The 26,115-nt window shown below is 39.6% G+C and overlaps 1 protein-coding gene across 1 annotated transcript in view; it reads right to left on the bottom strand.

Annotated features, from left to right (window-relative positions):
* CFH (complement factor H) overlaps positions 1–26,115 on the bottom strand; it is an 87,818-nt gene that overhangs the window by 56,540 nt on the left and 5,163 nt on the right. Inside the window, exons 2-8 of the mRNA XM_077824428.1 lie at positions 22,639–22,824; positions 17,333–17,438; positions 16,175–16,251; positions 13,723–13,917; positions 10,784–10,954; positions 8,012–8,191; positions 6,160–6,360 (exon numbers count right to left, since the gene is read on the bottom strand). Of these exons, the coding sequence (XP_077680554.1) occupies positions 6,160–6,360; positions 8,012–8,191; positions 10,784–10,954; positions 13,723–13,917; positions 16,175–16,251; positions 17,333–17,438; positions 22,639–22,824 (1,116 nt within the window). The remainder of the gene's footprint in view (positions 1–6,159; positions 6,361–8,011; positions 8,192–10,783; positions 10,955–13,722; positions 13,918–16,174; positions 16,252–17,332; positions 17,439–22,638; positions 22,825–26,115) is intronic.

Raw genomic sequence — 26,115 nt, 5'->3', positions numbered from 1 at the left:
CAATCTGGAGGGTTGGCAACCCTGGCTCTTATTCCTGCCACATTATGAAACCTGATTTTTTCTCCTTCCCAATATTATCTAGCAGCATAACACAGTGCTCTTGGCTAGGGGCATTTTTCCCTTTCCTCTGAGCTCTCAGGGAGATCTACCATTTCCCACTCATTAGTTATCACCTAAGGATCAAACTCTGAACCTGGTGAACTCAATGGCAGTTTTGTCATTGATGTCAGTGGAGGCAGGATTTTCCCTGAAGGCCTTAAGGCCTCATGGTAAATTACTGTGGATCCCATTACCACTAACTCAGACTAAGCCAGGAGTTTTGCTACAGAGCAACACAAGTTGCTCCCTCCTGCCAAGGGCTAAAGATGCTGCCTTCACAGCTCACTAAGCCACTGACAACCTAGGAGCAAAGAACAAGGTTCAGCATCAAAATTCTGATTCCCTGAATATTTGTTAACCTTTTTTCCCCACCCACTTCCATGAGCTATGAATGCCAGGAAAGTGTGACTGGCAATTACAGTGCTACTGAAGTTGTGGAGTACTTGTGACTTTGCATTTTCTGTCAGGACACTGCCTATACTCGGAAAGCCTCCCACTGTGTGTACCAACTGTCCTTCTGCTTCAGATCCCTCATTAAAAATAACTTGCCACAAGAGTCTCTGAGTCTTCTGACCTTGTACTAGAATTGTCATCCTGTGTAATATGTTAGTCTGAATTCAACTGCAAGATGTTTGGAAAAGTAACTGTTCTTTTTTGTGCTTTGTGAAGTCCTATGCACTGTTTTATTCACAACTCCACACTTAAGGTTGTGATGAAAATATTTCCATTACAAGCATTGTTTGGACCCACTCCTCTCTTTTAAACTTTTCATGGGAAGTAGCTTTTTCAAGGAGAAATTTTATAACTAATATAAGGTGGGTTCCCTGTCCTCCTCCCACTCTCCAAGAGGAGAATAAACATTTTCAAACACCTAGATCTAAAAAGTGAGCCCTTTGTTAAAAGTAAAAATAAATAAATATATAAATAAATTAAATCAGATCAAAAACACACAAAACCCATTCACAATATTCCTGCCACTTCTAACTTGAAAATAAAACAAGCTACAAACTGAAAAAATCATACATAGGCAGATATTTATACATCCTCATGCCTACTTATTAGAATTTCAGTTTTCATACTAAAATGTCATTGATTGTGTTCACACCAACCAAACCATCCTGTAAAAGTATGATCGGGGGGGCATATAATTGCACTTTCTAGCTTCTTAGCACTTATAGTTTTAACTACTACTGAACTGCATTCTAAACTACTAGGAATGTGGGGAGAAGGAGGTGAGTCATATAGGTGCATTGAACTAGTGGAGTCTGGAGCAGGTCAGGGAGAGGCTTAGGTCATAGGATGTCTATTCAGTGCAGCTCCAATATAAAAGCACATTTGGTGGCTAGTGCGCCTGCTAAGTTGGAGGGAAGCAGACCTCTCCTCCAGCAAACTTTAGCATCTTCACAGCAGGTGGAAAGGGAAGAGTAGATTGGCATGGAGGTAGCCAAGCAGAAGGGCTGGCCCTTGATTGGAGTCAGGTTTAGAATTAGGCCATATGCTGGGGACTGCAGCTGAACTGCAAGGGCACAGAAGAGTAGCAAGAACTTGCATCAGGCTGTGACAACTGGTAGGGTCAACAGAACTGGAGACTTTCTGTGTATATCTATACAATGAGTGGAAGCCCGCAGCAGCAGGCCTCGAAGCCTGGGTTGACAGAGTCAGGCTCATGGTGCTGGCACTACCATGCTAAAAATAGCTGTGTAGATAGTGTAACTTAAGCTGGAACTTGGGCTCTGATGTTTTGAGGGGTGGGGGCGAGGGGGCTTCAGAGCCCAAGCTCCAGACTCAGCTGTAATCTCTATACAGGTATCTTTACTGTGGCAGTGCAACCTCTGCAAGCCCAAATCTCTTGCTACAAACTTGGAGATTCTCTGCCAGGGACTGTGTAGACGTACCTTTTGAGGGGACATGAAAACAGCTGGTCAGACAATAGGACATTTGCAGGTGCTCCATGAAAAATTATGCATAATAGATGGATAAGACTCATAGATTACAGTTTTCTTCAACTGGCATTCAACATTTTCCACTTAAAATAGAAAGAATCTGGCTTTGTGCACTAATCTAGTTAATGCCCAGGCTTTTTCAAAGACTTTGTGGACTCTTAGGATTCTCTGCCTCTCCAGCTCTGCTCCCCAACCTCTCATTACCCCAATTATTTACCCCTCTGTCATAACTATAAAGGGAAGGGTAAACCCCTTTGAAATCCCTCCTGGCCAGGGGAAAGCTCCTCTCACCTGTAAAGGGTTAAGAAGCTAAAGGTAACCTCGCTGGCACCTGACCAAAATGACCAATGAGGAGACAAGATACTTTCAAAAGCTGGGAGGAGGGAGAGAAACAAAGGGTCTGTGTGTCTGTCTATATTCTGTCTTGGCCGGGGATAGACCAGGAATGGAGTCTTAGAACTTTTAGTAAGTAATCTAGCTAGGTACGTGTTAGGTTATGATTTCTTTAAATTATCCTTCCTTTATATTTATGACACCCTCCCACCAGAACCAGTCTCCAGCTACCCAGACAATATACATCATCTGTATGTGTGCCTCAAAAGGTTGATAGAGAATATTTGACCTGGTAGAGTAAGGGTGTGCAGGAGCTGGGGAACAAGATTTCTTTTGTTTCAGATTGTAATAGCATATCAACACTTCAAAATGTCCCTAATGCCTTTCCCGACCCTTCTGGGGATCTGGTGGGTGGTCATGACCCTCTAGTTAGGGACTATTTAGAAAAGCTGGACGTGCACAAGTCCATGGGGCCGGACGAGTTGCATCCGAGAGTGCTAAAGGATTTGGCGGCTGTGATTGCAGAGCCATTGGCCATTATCTTTGAAAACTCGTGGCGAACGGGGGAAGTCCCAGATGACTGGAAAAAGGCTAATGTAGTGCCAATCTTTAAAAAAGGGAAGAAGGAGGATCCTGGGAACTACAGGCCAGTCAGCCTCACCTCAGTCCCCAGAAAAATCATGGAGCAGGTCCTCAAAGAATCAATCCTGAAGCACTTACATGAGAGGAAAGTGATCAGGAACAGTCAGCATGGATTCACCACGGGAAGGTCATGCCCGACTAATCTAATCGCCTTCTATGATGAGATTACTGGTTCTGTAGATGAAGGGAAAGCAGTGGATGTATTGTTTCTTGACTTTAGCAAAGCTTTTGACACGGTCTCCCACAGTATTCTTGTCAGCAAGTTAAAGAAGTATGGGCTGGATGAATGCACTATAAGGTGGGTAGAAAGTTGGCTAGATTGTCGGGCTCAACGGGTAGTGATCAATGGCTCCATGTCTAGTTGGCAGCCAGTGTCAAGTGGAGTGCCCCAGGGGTCGGTCCTGGGGCCGGTTTTGTTCAATATCTTCATAAATGATCTGGAGGATGGTGTGGATTGCACTCTCAGCAAATTTGCGGATGATACTAAACTGGGAGGAGTGGTAGATACGCTGGAGGGCAGGGATAGGATACAGAGGGACCTAGACAAATTGGAGGATTGGGCTTTTATGTTATCCTCCATAAGCTAAGTTCAGAACTAAAAAGAAGAAGTTAATAGTATACTAATTATCCACAAGTTTTGGTTTGCTTATATTTCTTGATCGATGCGAACTACAGGGGAGATGCAAACATGCACTCACACATTTCTCAGTGCTTACCTGAATGATCTAGAACCTGAGCTTTTCACCAAATGATGAATATCTGAGCAACGTTTTCCTGAATATTTACATTGCATTGAGACTGTATTTGACTATACCTATTGTCAACTGTGAAGCAGAGTGATCATTGTCTAAGCTTGCCTTTAAAAAATTGTCTTCAGTCAACTATGGCAGAAACAAAGTTTAATGCTCTGGCTACTATGTCAATTGAATGAGATTTATTTCAAACACTGTCATTTCAAGATACAATAACTGAATTTGCAGCTCTTAAAATTTGCAAGATGCCTGTTTAAATACGCAGCATTTCATTTGACTCTTAATTTTCCATATTTTTATGTTTATCCAGGTAGTTTATTCTGTTCATTGTCTTTGATTTTCTTTTCATGATTATTCAGTAATATACATGATTTGTTGGTTGTCATAAGCAGGGTACTTTTTTGCTTTTATTAATACTGTGTTCATAAAAAGGGGGCTTCCACTCATTAATCTGGCCAATAGGAGAGTTGGGTTTTATTCCTGGCTCTGACACTAACTTGCGTGAATGTTGGCAAGTCATAACACCTTTCTGTGTCTTTCTCTTCCACCTTTTTCCTGTTTTGTTTATTTAGATTGCAAGCTGTCTGAGGGAGGGACTGTTTCTCATTGTGTCAGTACAAAGTGATGGGGATCCAATCTTGGTTATGCCTCAACTCACTACTGGAATACAACCAAATATTATTATTATTAATTTCCAGGAAAAATAAAAAATATTTCTGAAGAACTTTTGTGTGTGTATATGAATTACTACACACAATTGTTCATTATGATATTAATGGTTGATGTTTTTATTCGAAGAACATAATTTTATGATCTTGTGTAAATGAGAATTAGGCTATGTTTATACACTAGCTATGTATCTAATATTTGTCTAGTTAGGGGTATACAGATTATTATTTGTATGATATTGATGTACCATACAATTTTTACAAGAGCCTACATCCCATTGTCACAACTGACTTGTTAAAGTTTCTTTCATTTGTAGTTTTGTATGATTTTGAAAATGACCAGAATTTGGCTAGTCTTTGTACAAATAAGAGGGAAGGTTTTATAGACAGTTATTAGATTAAGTTATTTGATGGATGGCCTGAGACTGCAAAGTGGAATGATATAGAGGAGTCTTCAGCTGGCTAGTTAGCTTTAAATCTGCTTTATATGGCTAGAGGGTTGCAAAGCAGACTTATTTCAGAGTAACAGCCGTGTTAGTCTGTATTCTCAAAAAGAAAAGGAGTACTTGTGGCACCTTAGAGACTAACCAATTTATTTGAGCATGAGCTTTTGTGAGCTACAGCTCACTTCATCGGATGCATACCGTGGAAACTGCAGCAGACTTTATATACATACAGAGAATATGAAACAATACCTCCTCCCACCCCACTGTCCTGCTGGTATTGCAGGACAGTGGGGTAGGAGGAGGTATTGTTTCATATTCTCTGTGTGTATATAAAGTCTGCTGCAGTTTCCACGGTATGCATCCGATGAAGTGAGCTGTAGCTCACGAAAGCTCATGCTCAAATAAATTGGTTAGTCTCTAAGGTGCCACAAGTACTCCTTTTCTTAAAGCAGACTTAGCATGTGTCAGGATCACTAGCTGTAGGCCTCCATATTCAGAGCATCTGGCAGTGGCACTCCACCCTCTTTGCACCCAAAGAGTAGCCCTGAAAAAGGGATAACATATGCAGCCTAAAAAGTAATCTCCAGGGAAGCTGCAAAAGTCTTCTAAGAAACAATATATTCCCATACAGCAGGAGGAGTGTGCATATACGCATGTGCACACATGGGCAATGGCACAAAAGAGAAAAGAATCCCTACAGTTCTGTCACTCTCACAGGCAGTTTTCTTACAGCTGAATATCCCAAAGACAAAAGAATCAACTAAGCCCTTCCTCGTGAAGAAAATTTCACAACACAACCTACCCCTCCTCATAGGTCTCTCTCCACACAGGTTATTACTGATCTTTGCTCACCCTTTCTAAAGCCACAAGATCCCAGTACCTTCCACAAACACTCTCACTCTCAGAGGGATACCAATTCCTACCCTATTCCCTTGTAAGAGAAACAGAAATGCTGGTTGAGGGATCAGCAATAAGGAGAAAGCAAAAAAGGAGGGAAAAAAAAGAACAAAATACAAACAACCCCTCTGCAAATCCTACAACTGGTTTATTGAAGGCCTGTTCCAAGTATTGGCTCCTTCTAATGCTTTTGAATCCTTTTAAAGAGACACTCATGTCCTTGGGTGACAGTCTTTGCTGGGGGAGTCAAGGGGCCACAATGGAGCAGCGTTGTAGTAACACCCACCCTCCCTCGCAGTCCTGGTTATGTCCATTGCTGGATATAATTATTAGTACAATAGAATTTTTAAGAAAATAATACAAACATATGTTTACTTACTAAGGCATTTTGGCGCAGGAGACCAGCCCGCTTTAGTACATCTGATCAGAGGCCACCTCTCCTCTCTTTCAGATACGTAACCATCAAGACATCTGTAGTAAATTGACACACCCAACTGTGCTGGAAAGGCTCGTTCTTTGTAATGTTCATAATAGTCAGTTAATGCTCCATTTTCTATATGTGGGTAGTCACAGGGTCTCACTTTAAAAAAAGTTTAAAATGTATAATATTAGAAGGTGCACGTGGACACTAATTCAAAGAGGTGGAAGGAGAGAAGAACTCTTCCAGGTTACAGCCGCAGTTTACCCGAATTGTTCCACTGGAGCAGGAGATAGAGCTTTCACCTGGTAGGCAGGGTTTCCAGCCCCCAGAACCCACATGTTGTGTGGGATCTCCGCATGATACAAGGCCATCCACCAGTTGGCAAGAGAGTGTCATGGAGGTGACTGAATTTCCTCCACACAAGACAGGACATGATCCACATACTAAAGGTTCTCTTTATGTGCAGATCCAGATCTTTGGATTAACTCCATGTTTTCCAAGACATCTGTAGTCACATTATCAGAGAATTAATTTATAACACCATTGCTGGGCTCCAAATCCACTTACACCTCTTCCTGTTTTAAACAGCTGTCATTTGTTTGTAATTATCAAAGCCAAATTCTGAAGTCCTTGATAAGTTTTTACTCAGTCCCTACTCAACAAAACTCTTATTACAGCCACTGGGATTTTATCTGAAGAAAGATTGAGTAAACATTTGAGAAAGAACTTCTTGATTTTGCACAGGGAAAAGAACTGCCTGGAAGAATCTGTTGTACGCATTGTTGGTGTTGCCATGTCACTCCCAGGATATTAGAAAGTGAAAGTGGGTGTGGTAATATATTTTATTGGATCAGTTTCTGTTTGTGAGAGAGACAAGCTTTCAAGCTTACACAGAGCTCTTCTTCAGGAAGAGACTGACAGTTCAGAATAAATGAGGAAACAAAAATGGAGGGTACGAATCTAGAGCTGTGGTATATGTAAGTGACTCAGAATCCAATTATGATAATAGGTTTTTATTTTCTTTTATACCATTCATAAACTCATGGTATCATGCTTGGATGCTATTATTTGGATGGATAAAATACAGCTACAAATCTTCCCTGTAGAAGGGTTGAGTCTAGCACATTTTGTCAAATAAATCATGATGTATATGTTAGTTGTATAGTTATTTACAGCTCCATTCACTTATACCATATCATCTTATTTTCACAGGTGCTTTATCCAAGTCCATCAAAGTAAATAAGGAAAGTAAATAAATAAGTGTTATTTACTCCTTCTCATAACACAAGAACTAGGGGTTACCAAATGAAATTAAAAGGCAGCAGGTTTAAAACAAACAAAAAGAAGTATTTCTTCACACAACACAGTCAACCTGTGGAACTCTTTGCCAGAGGATGTAGTGAAGGCCAAGATTATAACAGGGTTCAAAAAGGAACTATATAAGTTCATGGGCGATAGATCCATCAATTGCTATTAGCCATGATGGGCAGGGATGGTGTCCCTAGCCTCTGTTTGTCAGAAGCTGGGAATGGGTGACAGGGTATGGATCACTTGACGATTACCTGTTTTGTTCATTCCCTCTGGGACACCTTGCATTGGCCACTGTCGGAAGACAGGATACTGTGTTAGAGGGACCTTTGGTCTGACCCAGTATGGCTATTCTTATGTTCTTAAACTTTGTAAAAGGAAAAACCCCGCAAATATACCTGTTTCATTTCTGTTTACATTCTCAACTGCAGAAATTGTATAATCATTTTATAATAGTTTGGGCTTTAATATCTAAAAACATGTTAAAATAAAAGTAACTTACAGGTACATCTTGGAATAGGTAACCAGCCATTCTTTGTGCATTCTGCTCTCCTCTCCCTATTGTCCGTTTCAAAGTGAAATCCTTTATTACAGTCTACTCTGATTACTTCCAATTCTCTGAACACTTTCTTTTTGGGGTAGTAGGTTCCATTAGTCACTGTTGGAGGATCACATCTAATTTCTAAACAGAAACAGATGAACAAGTTTAACAGCTGTAAAAATAACTTTATGCTGTAAGTACCCCCTTCAATTAAAATTATTTGTATCTTTCTCTCTTTTTTTTTTGCTAGCTTTACTATCACTGTCATATTTGATCATCATCTGCATAACAATGGCATGGTGAGAATCCTATGAATTTGATGAAGTCTATAACTTTTTACCCATCTTCAGAAATTAAAGTATTTGCTTGGGGTAGTTTATTTTATTTTGGGGGTGAGAAGGAATCAGTTGCTGTTATAAGTGTCATTCTGACTATTGTGGAAAAACTTTACCAAAAAATGAAGCCTTGCAATGAGATATATAGGTGATCACACTGGATTTGTCTAATCTCTTCTGGCAGTTCATTCCACACTACCTTCCTGTCATGTTTGGTTGGATGGAATAAGAGAGTCCAAGCTGTTAACATGACACTGTCATGGTACAACACAAACATGGTTCAGAGGTTTGAGTATAGTGCCCTGGGCCTGCTTAGTCCCATGGCAAACACACCATTAAAATCATGTTAACCTCTTAAAGACATAGTAAAAGAAGGAAAAACAGTTAAAGCATTTGAAATGTAAAGTTGCAAGTAAGGCTTTTATTTTAACAATATTCCTTATTCCCTTTCCCTTTAGCTATAGAGAGATTTTAGAAGGAAACCCCTCTGTTTGACCATCTTTTTGACAGTATTAACGACGATAATAACTGGTCTTTATGAGGAAAAAAAGTTAGTTGAGATCGGCTGGAGCTTCCTGCTGCTACTGTTAAAGTCTGATCCTGCTTCCTTTAAGACAAAACAAGACAAACACACACAAAAGAGAAGAGAAAGGAATAGCAAAAATAGACAACGCAGGTTCTGGTCTCTGGTGCTGACTCTTACTTGCAACTTCATTGTTGGAGAAAAACAAGCACAGTAAACCCCCTTATCAGGCACTTAGAGACCTGGAAAACTTGAACCAGCATCAGGCTGTTTAGGACATTGCTTTCAGCTGCCTTTCCGACACAGGCTCACAGTACTGTTGCAAAATATACAGTCCCAGACAGGTAGACCAGACTTTTACTAAACAGAAGGCAAAGAAAGAGATAGAAAAGAGAATAAGGTGGGGGTGGAAGATGACATGAGGGAGGGAAGGACAGCAGGAACCAAAGTTGCACATCCCAGGTGGTATTCAGGATCTAGTTGGAGATGGTGAAGGTGGCGATGTCTTCTGTGTCCATCTCTCTGTCCCAGTCTCATCAGGGCATCTTTCAGGATCAAGATGAAGGCCCAATGGTGTCATAGTATCCCAGGAGATGGTGAGGGTTGCAACCCTGATGGTGGAATCTCACTTCTTCCAGTCCACCCATCTCCCACTCAGCCTGCTAACTCTTTCTGAAGATTTTTTTAAGACCCCTCTGAAAGGGTGTTTGTTGAGCTACCTGATGTTCTGCACATTCTGGCCCATTTGCGTATTCATGCACACAGTCTGTTTCTTTTCCCCACGTGTACCTTTAATCTTTAGATTCCAAGCACTGCCGAACATAGCACAGGCATGTGTCGGAAAGCTCCTTCCAATTACATATCTTCCCTTTACTGAGCTTATTACCATTATCTCAAACCCAGCCCCCAGTGTCAACAATCCCCCCAATCCTATAATCTTCTCATTGATTAATTATTAGCAAATCCAGAGATCCTCACATCATCCTCTTAAATGATCCCACTGGCTAAACCAAACAAGGTGTTGACAAGCTGCAATGGAAAATGTGTCCAGCTTTCATTGGCTGGAAGGATGTTACCTTAATGTAGGACATTAGAGTCTATAACAGTAGCCACTGAAGTCAGGAGATGTTGATGCCTGTAATGTGACAGGCTATTCATTTTTGAACCCAAGAGCAATCAGGAATCTCATGTGGTTTTAGTGGCTCTTTTTGCATTTTTCTTTCTGTACTGAGTGTTTCTGTAGCACTGTTTTGTTGGGGAGTGGACACTTTTTGAACAGTTGTTCTTAGACTGGAGCTGGTTAGGTCAGCTGTCCATGTCCACTCTGTTCCCAGCAGACTATGTCGGTTGGCAGGTAGGCACTTCATTGTTTTACAATGGAGTAAGAATGCCTAACAGATTGAGGGCAAGATACCATGCTCTAAAAATAAACTAAGCCGAATAAGCGCCTTCAGTCTCTCACTGTAAGGCATTTTTTCAAGTTCTCAGATAATTTGTGTGTCTCCTTTCTGCTTCCTTTCCATTTTTTCAACATCCTTTCTAAAATGTTGACACCAGAACTGGATGCAGTAGTCTCAGTAGTGGTCTCACCAATGCCTTTTGCAGAGGTAAAAAACACCTCCATACTTCTACTCACTACTCTCCTATTTATACATTACACAAGGATTGCATTAGCCCTTTTTACGATAGCATCACAGTTCAGTTGTTTTTCCACTATGATTCCTAAATCCTTTTCAGAGTCACTGCTTTCCAGGATACATAATGATGCATTTGTATTATTGTAGTACACTGAAGCATTAGTTGTGTACCAAGACCATAGCTATCTAGCTAGATAAAAGTAAGAGAACACACAGTATAAAATGAGCAAAAGCTGACCTTTACAAAATGGTTTTGGATTCCATCCATATTCCGTACAATCTGCATCAGATCTTTCACCAAATGTATATCCTGGATTACAAGTAAACTGCAATCGTTCATTCTCCCTATAAACTCTCTTTGGAGTCATTATATTTCCCTTATTAATTCTTGGTGGTTCGCAGGTTACCTCTAAGGACAAAAGAGACAAAATTTTTAAAAAAAGAAAACAGTTGTGATGCCTGACTAAGAAAACACCCACTAGAAAATAAATACAAAATTTCATTTTGACATGGCTGTTTTAAAATTATGTTAATCGGGAAATAGTAAATCTGTGTTTCAGCATAGAATTTAAGTCTGTGTGTAAAATATAAAAGCCCATCTAGACCCAGGGATAGATTTCATGAATCTTTCTTTGGAACTTCAAGACATATTTGCAATTTGGGGTAAATATACAGAAGACAAAGTCAGCTCAATGGCATAAAAGCAGCAGCACTCTAACAGCAGCTTTAAAAACCAACATATTTAATATCAATCTCCCACATTTGAATTATAAGAAGTAGGGGGATGCCAGAGCTGCAGAAGTTAGCCCAACAGTGTGAATAAGCGATTAATGTGCTTGTCATCTGTCACACATCTCCTAAATAACACTTCATAATCAGTTAACATATAAACAAATTCATGACTCTGAAAACTCACTGGGTTCAATATTAAATGGAAATATTATGTTAAGAAATCTTTTCAGAAGCAAGTATGTCTGGTGCAAGTACATTGGTAAATCAATCCCATACTATGATCTCTATTTACAAAACAAATTAAGAATCAAATAAGTAATATATCTGGCCATGCCAATTTGAATAAAGCAAGATCCACCATGATTGTTTCAGTTTTAAATACTTTAAGAATACCAATAAAGTGGAAGCATACTTGGTGTCATAAATATAAAGGGAAGGCTAACCACCTTTAAATCCCTCCTGGCCAGAGGAAAAACCCTTTCACCTGTAAAGGGTTAAGAAGCTAAGATAACCTCGCTGGCACCTGACCAAAATGACCAATGAGGAGACAAGATACTTTCAAAGCTGGAGTGGGGGGCGGGAAACAAAAGGTTCTGTCTGTGTGATGCTTTTGCCGGGACCAGAGCAGGAATGCAGGTCAGAACTCCTGTAAAGAGTTAGTAAGCAATCTAGTTAGATATGTGTTAGATTCTGTTTTGTTTAAATGGCTGATAAAATAAGTTGTGCTGAATGGGATGTATATTCCTGTTTTTGTGTCTTTTTGTAACTTAAGGTTTTGCCTAGAGGGATTCTCTATGTTTTGAATCTGACTACTCTGTAAGGTATTTACCATCCTGATTTTACAGAGGTGATTCTTTTACTTTTTCTTTAATTAAAATTCTTCTTTTAAGAACCTGATTGTTTTTGTCATTGGTCTTAAGATCCAAGGGTTTGGGTCTGTGTTCACCTATGCAAATTGGTGAGGATTTTTATCAAGCCTTCCCCAGGAAAGGGGGTGTAGTGCTTGGGGGGATATTTTTTGGGGGGGAGACATTTCCAAGTGGGCACTTCCCCTGTTCTTTGTGTAACACTTTGGTGGTGGCAGCTTTTAACCTAAGCTGGAAAGAATAAGCGTAGGGGGTCTTTCATGCAGGTCCCCACATCTGTACCCTAGAGTTCAGTGTGGGGAAGGAACCTTGACACTTGGTTTTAATATTAAATATCAAATATCATATAGACTCAAACTCTGTTTGCAGGTTAGTCTGTAAATTTTTAAAAAATAGGTAACAATAATATGTGCATGTGACAAGTTAGCAGTTAAAAAAACATATTACATATGGAGTTATCCTGTATGTGTCACACTCAGCACAGGGAAAAGATTAATGCACTTAATTGGTAAAACCATATCATTACCAAAAACACTCTGACTGATTAATTTAACTTCAGAACCTGGCTGTTTGCTCCTAGTTCAGTTGCAGGTTGAATGGGTAAAAATTAAAAGCAACTGATATAGCCTACAATCAGGTGTGTTCACAGAGATCAGCTCTTCTCAATCCATGGGCAGGACCTAGAAATATAATATGACAGGAATGCTCTGTGTTAAGCAGTATTTCAGGAGAAGTGAAAAACTAGTATTTTAGGTACTGAAGAATGCCACTCCCTCCATGTCTGTGGCGGGACATTAAGCCATCCAATTAAGAAATGAAGGCATGGAACATCCCCTGATATCTCAGCACCCAACGAGGTGGAAAGATGTAAAGTGGAGCTTTCCAAGTCCGTGCTACAAGAAAAAGAAATAGGCACATCCCTGCTACATTTCATCTAGAAAGTGATGATGTTATTTCTAAGTTCCTAAAATGTGCTATACCTTACAAAACAATAAAGCCACAGTTTCTGCCCTGAAGAGCATACAATCTCAATTCAACACAACAGTGTAACAAGTCAGGTCGACTTGAGTGGAAATTAGGCTACAATTCTGTTTGATATACGGGAAGGAATATAATTAATCTCATTCCTTCCCAGTAGTTTTGGTTCCATAAAGCCAACTATCTAGTTGATCGACTGTCAACAGGATAGATAGTATTAGAACATGCAAAGAATTAATGAATATTCTCAGCTGTAGGTACTTTCTTGTTCCATTTATTCACTCATGTATAATGTCTTATGTATCATCAGTGTTAACTTTTCAGTGAAGATTGGGGAATGACTAGAAGACTCTATTATGACTAAATTTTCTATTCCCTAGATTATTTTACTTCCTTTACACATATCATGCAATGGAGATGAATACATCAGTTAAGTACTATAATTATTGTCACCGGAAATATTTTGGTAGTTCCATAACTCTCCTGTAGAATAATCAATTTCTATGAATTTAAGTGCCATGATAAAAGCTTCAACAGTACCTTCCAAATCACTTTGGCTAAAGAGAAATTTCATTAAACTAAAAGATAATTTTCTTCTCACCTATGCATGTAGGTACATCAGCATTCCAATTTCCATCAGCTGAGCAATGTATTTCTTTAGATCCAGAAAGTTTATAGTCTTCATTACATTCAAACTGTACAACTTGGCCAAAGAAAAATTCTTGGTCTGCTTCATAAACACCAGTTACAAGGATTTTTCCATTTTCTGGTGCATTTACTGGTAAACACTTCCTCACTGTAAAAATAAAGCTATAATTTAAGGCCTACTCTGTAACTATATTGTAAAACAAAATGGTCAGCATTAAAAATAAGCTAAACACTGTTGCAAAAAAAGAAATTTTGCGATGTATTAGCAGGAGTGTTGTAAGCAAGACACAAGAAGTAATTCTTCCTCTCTACTCCACGCTGATTAAGCCTCAGCTGGAGTATTGTGTCCAGTTCTCGGTGACACATTTCAGGAAAGATGTGGATAAATTGGAGAAAGTCCAGAGAATAGCAACAAAAATGATTAAAGGTCTAGAAAACATGACCTAGGAGGGAAGTCTGGAGAAGAGAAGACAGAGGGGACATGATAACAGTTTTCAAGTACATAAAAGGTTGTTATAAGGAGGAGAGAGGTACATTGTTCTCTTTAACCTCTGAGGATAGGACAAGAAGCAATGGACTTAAATTGCAGCAAGGGCAGTTTAGGTTGGACATTGGGAAAAACTTCCTGACTGTCAGGGTAGTTAAGCATTGGAATAAATTGCCTAGGGAGGTTGTGGAATCTCCATCATTGGAGATTTTTAAGATCAGGCTGGACAAACACCTGCCAGGGATGGTCTAGATAATACTTAGTCCTGCCATGAGTGCATGGGACTGGACTAATGACCTCTTGAGGTCCCTTCCAGTCCTACGATTCTATGATAAACATTAAAATACAGAACAATTGAAAAAAATACTATAAGTACATTACATAGTAAATTCAAAATTCAGCTTTATCACATACTCAGATACCACAGTGACCAGTGTGATATAAAGTCAGACTGACAGACACCAGAGAAAGCTGGTACATGGAATCTCCTCACTCGGCTGTGCATTCATCCTGGCTGCAGACAGAGTGCTCACCTAGAATTGCCTTGAGTGATAAATGGGGGCCCAACTAATATATCCAGTGGCACTCACAGCCCAAGCCCTGCTAAAAGTCACAGTTAGTTGCTCTTGCTTATGCAAGACTGCATCTGGCTCACAGACTAATGAGCTGGAAAACTTTAGAGAACTGCAGACTGACCAAAACATATCCATCAGTTCACAGTTATTAACTCAAAATCCTTGATAAAGATATTGGACTAAATTCATCACTGGTATAAGTGAGCACAATTTATGTCAGCAGAAAGTTTGGCCCATATCACATCTCTAATTTCCCATAACTGCACTAACCCAAGAAAAAGAATAAATATATGTGATCAAATATTCCTTATTCCAAAGGAAGCCATTATCTGGAGACAAATTCCATCCTTGGATGTTCGCATAGACATTAATGGGAGAGTATGTATGTATCTGAGACCAGAGTTTTGCCTCCATCTATTTCTTCTCCCAACTTTCTCCAGTATATCGGTCATTTAGCATTCTTTGATTTTGCATCCTATTTCAGGGTTCCTCAAACAAATTTATAAAGAAAACATCATGCAGGATTAAGTGCACACGTTCACAGGCAGTCATGTTTTTCCTTTAGTGAGAAACCCTTAAAATTTTGGGACTAAAGAAATATAAATAATAATAATTCTTACTGGACACAGTCACATTCACATCATAACACAAATACTGTACTGGGGGTATGTGCATTCATTGTATGACAGAACACTTTCCCCATAAGTATTAAAGCTTTGCAGAACAAAATTAAGAAGGAGATTATCTAAGAATAACATTAAAGGACAGATTGTGACATCCTTGATCACGCTGAATGAGTACTACTACTGAAACCAATGGGACTACATGTGCAGTAAGATGGAGCCCTGCAGCGGGACTGGGTTCCTGCAGGACACACTGCCATAACAGTGGGAACAAGTAAAATGTATTTGTTGTGGGCGGGATTGGGTGGGCAAAAAACAAAAAAACAGACTGTGGAAATTTGGAGGAAAACACTAAATCTCTTGTAGGTTTACCAAGAGTAGCTGATTTGGGAAATTGCTATTTATAGTGTTTGAGCTTCTCTTTCCTAAACATGTTTATCTCCCTCCCCTCTCTTGCAGGATTTGTGGGATCTAAGATTTTTTTTGGTTTGGAGCAGGATAAAAATGCCAGAAATAATGCAAGAATGGGTGGGAGTGGGAGTGGGTATTGCAGGGCAGGACTGGAGCGGAATTTAAAAAATAGTCTCACACAAGGCTCTAGAGAAAGGTACTAATCAATGTGAGCAAAGATATCACAATCAGGTCCTAAATAGCTTTAGGCAGGCAAATATTAAAAAATAATCAGTTTGAAAAAAAGATTATGTTTTAGACTCCATTTACCTTCACAGTGGGGGAGTTCATTGCTCCATCCATCTGCCAGACACTCACGGAAATTTCTTTGGCTGAGCATCTGATATCTTACCAAAAAAATTGTAACCAAAATATAAAACTCTAAAACACAGCAGCATTATGTGTTAATAGGTTATATGATGTATTACAGTTAAAACAATATAAGTCAGTTCCCCTGTTCCAATACATAAACTAACCCAAAACATTCGCCTGGAGAAGGAAACAATACTGTCTCTACTGGGCTCCTTCCCCATTTTGTTAAACTTCCTATTGCTCACAGTAGCAAAATGGTAAATGGCAGAAGTAAAGCTTCATTGAAAGCTTCTTTATTACAGAGAGCTGCTAATGCTAAACTCTGGCTCAGCCCTCTGTATAGAAGCCATTGTACTTCACTGTGCTCTCACAACATTAGGGAGAATTGCAACTTCTAAGCCCAGTTCACTGGTACTCTCAAGCACAAAGGAGGCATAACCCTGGTGAAAATGGCAGATTAAGCCAAGTTTATGGATGCTTTGCATTGCCAGAGCAGTGCAAAACAGCCAGACTGTAATGGAAGATATCTTATTATATACAAGATTTTTTATTCAATTTACTAAAGCTCTTACTAGAGCAAGCATATGATGAATGTAGTTACTGAGTCTACCACAAAGTTGTTATTTGAAAGAATATTTCTCTGCAATTACTATAGAACAGGGATGATTAAAGTTTGGCCTGTAGGTCAGGGGCCTGATTTTCACAAGTGCTGACCTCTGAAAATCAGGCTTCATCAGTTCATTAGTTTCTGAGTCCTGGATCTCCATATTAAATATGAGATCAGCTGCAATCAGTTTAAGCAAATTAGGTGTGGTCCTTAGGTGGACAAAGTTTGGCTGATTCTGCTACAGAAGTACATCTGAAGGTATAAGATTAAAGAGTCATGTTAAATAGTTTTATGGAAACTCAAGGTGCTTTTAATGTAATGAAGTTGGATACACTTTCATCATTAACCACTTCTAACTATAGAAACCTAAAAATATTAACAGAATGTAAATCTGTCAGTCTTAAATCAAAAATCACAAAGCCATAACTAGACACTTACTCCATTAACCTTTACACCCCACACTGACCTGCTCTAGTGCTACCAGCATATTAAACAACAGAAAACATTACCCTTCATCACATTTGTACTCAATGCGAGTGCCAAATACAAACTCCGTTCCAGCAGTAAGTTCAAAGGAGCCAAACTGAATATCTCCAGGATGGCCACAGGGCTTGTCTGGAGGGGTGGAAAAAAAGGGAAACGTGTTAATAAACCTTCCACAATGCTGTAAAGGGAGGTAATTTTGCCTGTCAGATAGGAATTGTATTTCCTATATGGGGTGGGATTTTCAAAAGCTTTCAGCATTAGCTTAATTCTCTCCTATTAAAGTCAGTGGGAGTTTTACCATTGATTTCAGTGGTAGCTGAATGCCGAGCACTTTTGAAAACCCAGCCATAATGCTGGCGAATTAAATACTGGGACTATACAAATTTTTGCTTTCTGAGTAACAAACAGCAAAGAAACTGACTCTATAAAATATTTATTAATACTTTAAAGGCCTCTGGTCTAAAAGTGGATGCTTTGTCAGACCTACGATCAGATTCAGATACACATTGAAAAGCTCCAATTTGTTTATATATTTTTTTAAAGGCACAAGGTTTATTGACCTGATATTTAAAACTTTTCCTTGCACACTTTCAAAAGGATTCTTTTGAAGAGGTAAAGGCTCTTTAGAAATGATTTTATATACATATATGTATATTAGGAGGAAAATAAAAGCATTATTAAGTCAATCAAATACATTATATGTACAGCTTGTGACATAGGTTATACATGGAGACAGAACTGTAATTATGCATTGACCTTTTAACTGAGGGAGATGGTAAATTCCAGCACGGTAATGAAGTTTTTTAATACTTGGTCATAAATTCCCAGATAATAGCAGTGAAGAGCTTGAGTTAGATGAAAAACATTATTCATGAAAAGATACCTGGCTGAGAGATGGCACTCTGGTTCTGGAGAAGATAAATACACTCCTACAATGACAGGCTGGGACCTTGGGTGAATGGTTACCCTTCAAACTGGAGCCCAAGGACTTCTTAAAATAGATGGGTGTGTGACCCAGGGACCTCTTTGTGCCATCTGGCAGAGGGCATCATTGAACATAAGGATTACAGGGATCCCCCTTGGTCTGGTATCTACCTACTAGTTTCCCGAAGAGTGTCATGTAAGATTTCTATTGAAAGCCTGTGTCACAATGGTCATCATGATCACTGCAAAATGTATGTATAGATAATATGTAAGGGGTTTATATATATATATATACACACACACACACACACACACACACAGAAAAATATGTTCTTGAGGCCTGTGAGTTGGAGTCAGTCACCAGAAGTTGAAAAACGAGTTTATTTCAGGCAGAAGATGTTTATCTAGCAGTCTGTCTGTAAGCAAATGGAGCATTGTATAATTCACAATCAATGTCCGTTTACAATCTGAGCTAAATGATAAGGATGGGATTATGAAATCTTCAGAGGGGGAAAATTTACAGCAGGAAATAAACCAGTGGGAGGGAGTCTTTTTCTACAAGTGATGATAATGGATTTTTGGAGTACAACTGTAGGTACAGAGACTAACTCTACATCCTTCATCTAGGATGTAAGATGACAGAAGGTTTGCTTCATGAAATAAGGATCACAGACAGACAAGTTTTTAAATACTGGGAGAAGAACTTTGGGTGACATAAAAATCACTAGACAGGAGAGTACCATGTTAGTTACGTCTGGGCTCTATTATGCGTGTTATGATTCCGTTTTAGATGTAACCCTTTGTTTCCAATATTTCAGCTTGCTATCATTTGAAACTCTGTTCTTTGTTAAATGAACTTTAAAATGCTTTCTCTATAAACAAACTTAAGTGCTGTGTGTTAAGCAGAACGGTATTCTCTGGTATAACTAGTAAGTTGTGGTGTTCTGTTCCTTTGGGAATAGAGGATCTTGGAGTTCTATGAGTGTCCAGTGGATTGGGGCTGGATGCTACAGGCAGATGCTTGAAGGACTTGGGGTTGTTGCGTGCCTATCACTAACCTGAAGAGGAACAGCGCAGCCTGCATAGGCTGAGAGAAGAGTGCTTGTTCTGCCTGCGGCTGGTGGTGTCAGGAAGCTGCGCCCTGATAGGCACAGTTAAGGGGAGGTGGTAGTGAGATTCCTCACAACCCTACCCCGGGAAGTACCACAGTGGAGTGATTCAGCAGGATCTACATCCAGTTTGCTTACATACTGAGAGAGTCACACATGAGAAGGGTGAAAAATTAAGAAAAGGATTATGTATTGCTATTTTCTGTTTATTTCAGGTAAGGAAATAAAGTGCAGTATAAAATGAATAGACAAAAAACTAAATAAGCAATAGTTGGAGCAACAGTGTGAAGCTCAGGAATTAGATGATGAAGGGAAAACCATTGAGGAATTGAGATTTTCACTCGTGGAACAAGATAAGTTATGCACAGGTATAGCCCTCAATGAAACAGCTTTGACGTTGGAGTTGGCTCTCTAGGAGGTGGCAAAAGTAGAGAAGGAACCATGTGTGGGAAGCCAAAAAGAAATGGGCCGCAGTGGAAGCCACATACCAGAGAGTACTGGAGCTGGAAGACAAAAATTTTGAAGCCCAAGAAGCAGAGGTAAAAGAAAAGGAGGAGAGGCAAGACAAAGATGGCAGGCAACACGCCCTGAGCATACTGGACTTACAAAAGCAGATCCTTCAGCCCACGTGTAACCCTCACCAGGGATCACACAGCTGGGACAAACTGTGCCCTAGTTACCGGGAGACTGATTGCACTGAAGAATATTTAACCACCTTTGAAAGGATCTGCAGTGTACATAACAACTCTGATGACTGGAGAATGACCATCTTACTCTCCAAACTCAATGGTAAAACTTTGCAGGTGTTAAATTATGTGGATGTAAATGAGACTATGAAGTATGACATTTTAAAATTGTCTGTGTCCAAAAGGTTTCAAATTACACCAGCAGCATACCACAAAGTTTATAAACCTTTAAAAGGTTGACAAGTTAAGTCAGAGGGAATAAGTTCATAAAATGGTGGATTATTTGAAAAAAAAATGACAAAAAGTAAAGGGGCAGAAACTTATGACCAGTTAATAGATCTATTTGCTCAAGAACATTTATTTGACGTCTGCTCTAAGCAGGAGAGGGCGGCAGGGTGGGAGACGTCTGTGGAAGCAGCTGCAGAAGCAACTGACTTGTACATAGAAGAGAGGTTCTTCACAGAGTGCATGTCCCAAAGGGAAGAGCAAAAAGCCCGTAGTAAAAGAGTGTCTTTGGTTTGTTCCTGGAAAAAAGGAGGGAGGGAAGGGGATTAAGGTCACATCACCCTATATTTCATATTTAAGAGTAGGGCCTCACTGGCTAAGTTTCTGAAACATTTACACTAGTTCTCTAGCTATTCTACATAATTTTACACCTCTGATTTCTTTACTGTATATTATTGGAATACTGTATCCAGTTTTGGTGTTCACACTTCAAAAAAGTCGTTGATAAATTGCAAAGAGCTCAGAAAAGAGCAACAAGAATGATTAGACGTCTGGAAAACATGCTTGACTGAGAAATTAAGAGGCTCAATCTATTTAGTTTATCAAAGAGAAGATTAAATAGAGATTTGATTGTGGTCCACAAGTGTCTCCACTGGGAAGTGATTTCCACTAATAGACTGCTTTTTAAACTAAGAAGAAGGCATAACAAAATCAAATGTTCGGAAGTTGAAGCTAAGTAAATTCAAACTAGAAATAGGAAAAAAAAAGAGTAATTAACCATTTGGATCAGTTTACCTAGGGACAGGATGGATTCTTCATCACTTGCGATCTTTAAATCAACGTTATATCTTAAACAGAACTTATGGCCTTGATGCAGAAATTACTGGGTTATGTTCTTTGGCTTGGGTTATGCAGGAGGTCATACCAGATTATCATAATGATCCCTTCTGGTCCTAGAATCTATGATCTTCTCTTAATGATCTTCATGTCAAATTAACTTTACTATATGTAGGGTATTTTTATTGGAAATGTAGACTATTTGGGAAAGAAGCATATTTGGATGACTCAGAGAAGATAACGGACTCCAGATTTAAAGGAAGACCAAGTGAAGAGAGAAGTAGTCACTTGAGCATGTACTCAAAAGGAAAGGAATTGTGGGACCCCTTTCTAAAAGTGCTGGCCCTGTTCATTCTTGGAACAAGCACTATTTAATGACCTTCAGAGAGCTAGACTTTATTCGGACCGCTTTGCTTCTTCAATGTGCTTTCCAAACATAATCTCTTTTTAAATGATTATATGATATCTACAACATCAGTCTTGAAAGAACATATGGTAAAATTTATGGGAGGTTTACTTTTCAACTGAAAATTACAGTAGATGTTAACCTGACTTAATTATTCATAAAGCTGGTCAGGAATTTTCTGTCTGAATGACTTTCTGGTGGATAATGCAGTTTCTGCAAAATTGACATTTTCTTTGGGAAAAACCTTGATTTTGCTAAACATTTTTGATTTTCCATTAGGAAAATTTAAATGAAATATTTCATTTTGCGTCACTTCAACCTGAATTAGAATGTTTCAATTTCTTGAACTGACAAAATATTTAGTTTTGAATCAGGTCAATAAAACATTAAATTGCATTTCCCTATGAATCCATTATATAATGGGAGATGTAGTTTGAGCCCCCCTTCTCTCCTGCAGGCCATGTTCCCTGGAGCACTACATCTCCCATATTGCAATGTGGATTTCCCTCTGATTGATATGCATGACGCAATGTGGAGGTCACATGATTCTCAGAACATAATAAGTGCTGTAGTCTGGTCAGGGAGCCTACATGGGAAGAATGGAGATTTCAAGGCTCCTGAACATCAACTCCCATGAGGCAATGCATCACTTTGGTAAAATGTGTTTAAATAGAACTGACTGAAAATGTTTCATTTCAATCAAAACTGTTGAAATAAAATGTTTTGACCTTTCAGAATCATTTTTTTTATTTCCATTCTGTGAAACATTTCAAAATTTAAACTTTTCATCTCAATTTATGACAAAAACAAATGTAAGAATTTCCCATAGGATGGAAATTCTGAATTTGCTCAGTTCTAGTTATTTCTTACTATGAAGTAGCTATGTTTATATTGAACAACTGTTAAAAAAAACTGCTTTGCTAAATCCTCTATCTGTACCTTTGGTGTCTGTATTGTAAATCACTGTAGTAATAATAAAGATTCTTTTTAATGGAATTTTCTTCCTCACTAAATTTTAGGGGCCAAATCTTGGAATTACGACAGAAAAAACTCCAACTGAAGTACGCAAAGACCTGAATAAAAAAGGAAAATGACTGAAAGTATTTCAGTTGAACATTTTCACAATTTGTGAAGATACTTACTTATACATTCCACATATGGGTAGAGATGTTTCCACATCCCATCTTTACACTCAAATGTAACACGACCAAGTTTTATGTACCCAGGTCGACAGTTGTAAATTGCTGAAGTACCATGTGGATAGGATGCCTTGTCCCATGTTCCTGTAATTATTTCCTTCGTTCTTCTAGGAGGTGGAGTTTCACAATCTAGAAATTAAGTAAATGAGAATAATTATTATTAAAATAGATGGTAAATACCCAAAAATAATGTTAACCATAAGGAAGAAAGATTTGAGAGCAAGCAAGTGCAGCTTCTTGATTGTAATCAGCACACAGTGTTGTTTAGAAAGATCATGGGCAACTGAAAGGGACCACAAACAACTGCAAATGGGATACTAACCTGATTTTTAATAGAATGGGAAAAACTTGGTACATATCCCATAGCAAACCAAAATTATCAATCAAATGTGAAACAAAAAATATGTAGATACTGGGGATAATTATCTTTCAGTACATAAAAGGGACAGTAGATGCATAATATAGAGAGTGGGAACAGAGATAATTGCTTTGATTTCAACTTAAGAGACCCCCCTACTACTGTCTTCTCTCCCTCAACTGCAGCTCCCCCAGGCCAGCCCTCCCACCACCAGAGGAAAAAAGGATAAAAATACGCCCAGCTCCCAAGACTTCTACTTCTGCAGCTCTAATCTCCATAACTATTACTACTTCCCATCACTGGCTGACATCAACTTTCTGCTTTCCACTGACCCAATTCTGCCAAATCCCCTTCCTTCGGTTCTCCACACATCTTCAATTTGAGTCCCAACCTTCCCACTCCCTCCAATACTGAAGACTATTTGTGTTCACAGAGAACTGGTGAATAACTCTTCATCCTTCAATCATTTTGTTTTCTGTCCCAGATTTTTGTCTGTCATGACACTTTTCTTCAGGTCAATCAATACTCTCACATTCCCTTCCCCACAGCTTCTTACAATGCCTCCTAACCTGTGTCCAGGAAAATAACTTCTCTACAGAGTCTAATCCAGGCTATGAAAAATAAGGGGAAGTGGTTGCATTTATTCCAGTATGATATTCCTGAGCACAATGAGAATAAAATAAGAAGGGCTAGAAAACCCCAGAGGCTCCAGGCAGAGCTCCCAGTGTTGCTAGCTCTTGGAATTTCATTTCAAATCTCATATTTGGTGTTGCCCTTAAAGCCTGATTTCCTGGAGTTATAGGATTATATGAGAATATCAGTTTTCATTTTTGTGAAGTTTCTAGCCCTCATGGTTATGGAGAAGACTGGAAAACATGAACCCTAAAGGCTCAAAAACCCAGAAGGCAAATAAAAAGTACCCCAAATTTATTATTTTTAACATCTTACGATTTGCTGGGGCCCAACTCATGATATTTGAATGCTTGGGGTCATCAGTATGGGCACATGTGCAAGTAGAAAAGGATTAGCAGATTGAGGAAACAGAGCTCACTAGGCTCTGTAGAATATATAAAAGGAAGCAAACTAAACTAGGGGCTACTAGTTCTAGCTGTGCAGCCACTGTCACAAAGACAAAAGGGACCTTCTCTGTGAGTTCTAGACTTCGCTCTATTTAGACACTTTTTGTTTGTTTCTAACCTGCTTTTAGCCTTCTCTTCTGAGGGAAGAACAGACATGAAGACTCAGAGTAACATTTTCAAAAGTACTGGGGAGCGTAAATCCTATTTTACAGCACTGCAGACTGTAAATACTATTGATTTCAAAGAGATTTAGGATCTCAAGTGCCTATGTTACTTTTGAAAGTGGGACTTGGGTGTTTTGAAAATTTTACCCCTTGAATTCAGAAGCTCCTGATCGCCAGGTTCATACTCAAACCACTAGATTATCTCTCTTGCTCAAGAGTTTTTATTTACTTTTTGACTCTCTAAGTCACATGCTCTTTATCGGTACTGGCCACAAAACAATATAGAGGCTGCTACATTTAAAGATTTTAAAAAACAAGCATAAGAGATCTGATATTCTCCTATCTCCCCAAAAATATCCACAGTAAAACAAACAAAATCCTTCCCATACAATGATGCACAGGGGTTCTCTCTCTCTCTCTCTCTCACACACACACACACCCCAGAAAAATCTACAGTGAGGAAAAAATTGCATAGAATACATGAAAATACTTGAAAATGTAAAAAGAAATTGTCCCCAATACAACCAATGACCTAACACAGGGATCGGCAACCTTTGGCACGCGGCCCACCAGGGTAAGCCCCCTGGCGGGCTAGGCCGGTTTGTTTACCTGCTGCGTCTGCAGGTTCAGCCGATTGTGGGTCCCACTGGCCACGGTTCGCCACTCCAGGCCAATGGGGGCTGCGGGAAGTGGCGGCCAGCACATCCCTTGGTCTGTGCTGCTTCCCACAGCCCCCATTGGCCTGGAGCGGCGAACCGTGGCCAGTGGGAGCCGCAATCGGCTGAACCTGCGGACACTGCAGGTAAACAAACCAGCCCGGCCCGCCAGGGGGCTTACCCTGGTGGGCCGCGTGCCAAAGGTTGCCGATCCCTGACCTAACATTTCCTGTTCTCAGTGCATAGATGACTGCAATTAACCTCTTTGAAAGGCAGCAACTCTCATCCATAATAATGTTGCTCTTCTGGCCTGAGCGATTATATTCAGGGACTTGAAGGGTTGTTTCTGTTCAGAGAAATTGATTACAGGAATCAGGTATATTCTCATGTACCATTCCAAAGAATGTATACAAAGTCCCGGTGCCCTGAACAGAGCAAGAATGAACAGCAAACAGACAGTTTACTTGCTCACAATTTCCAAGTCTGCCCCTCCAGTCTCTTCTGCACCCAAGGATACTCTGTCTCTTCTCCCTCTCAGGACCACACTCACGACTGCTCTTTTTTGTTTGCTGGATTTCTCCTCCCCTAACATTCACAGAGCTTGCCAAACAATCCCATAGTCCCAGTGTTTGAAAACAGTCACAGGCCAACTGGCTTAACACCGCTCTGAGGCTTCTCCATGCAGCCTAGTGTCCTGGGTGGTAGCCTATTATTGTTTCCAGACATCACTAGATAAAAGGGTGTTTAGGTCACCCTTTAGTGACCCAAAATGTTCAGTCATAAGGCATTTACTCCCAATGAGATTCATTCAGTTCAGGAAAGTTTGTGCAAGGTCCTTTGCACCGCTCAGGTGGTTAGGTCACATGCAGATTGGAGGCAGCAATAGACATACACCTTGAATGCCATATAACGGGGTTTCCATGCTGCCCCGCTGTTGGATGTTGTCCTGGTGCTGACTAGAAGGGAGACACACAATGAACAATTAAGCAAGTGGGCAGGGACAAGTAGGCTGGGGTGGGAGGAGGAAGCTGCACTATGGGTTCCTGCCCTGGCAACAGTTGGGAGCGGTAGATTTCAGTTCCCCGGTACCCCTGAACTTCGGCAGCATAAATCCTAATTACTGTCTTTATGTAGGAAATTAATTTCATTTCATTTGCACCAAA

Source organism: Eretmochelys imbricata, chromosome 8 (genome assembly GCF_965152235.1).
Source record: "Eretmochelys imbricata isolate rEreImb1 chromosome 8, rEreImb1.hap1, whole genome shotgun sequence".
NCBI lineage: Eukaryota > Metazoa > Chordata > Testudines > Cheloniidae > Eretmochelys > Eretmochelys imbricata.
The sequence above is the reverse complement of the archived record's forward strand: the minus strand, read 5'-3'. Positions and strand labels throughout refer to the sequence as shown.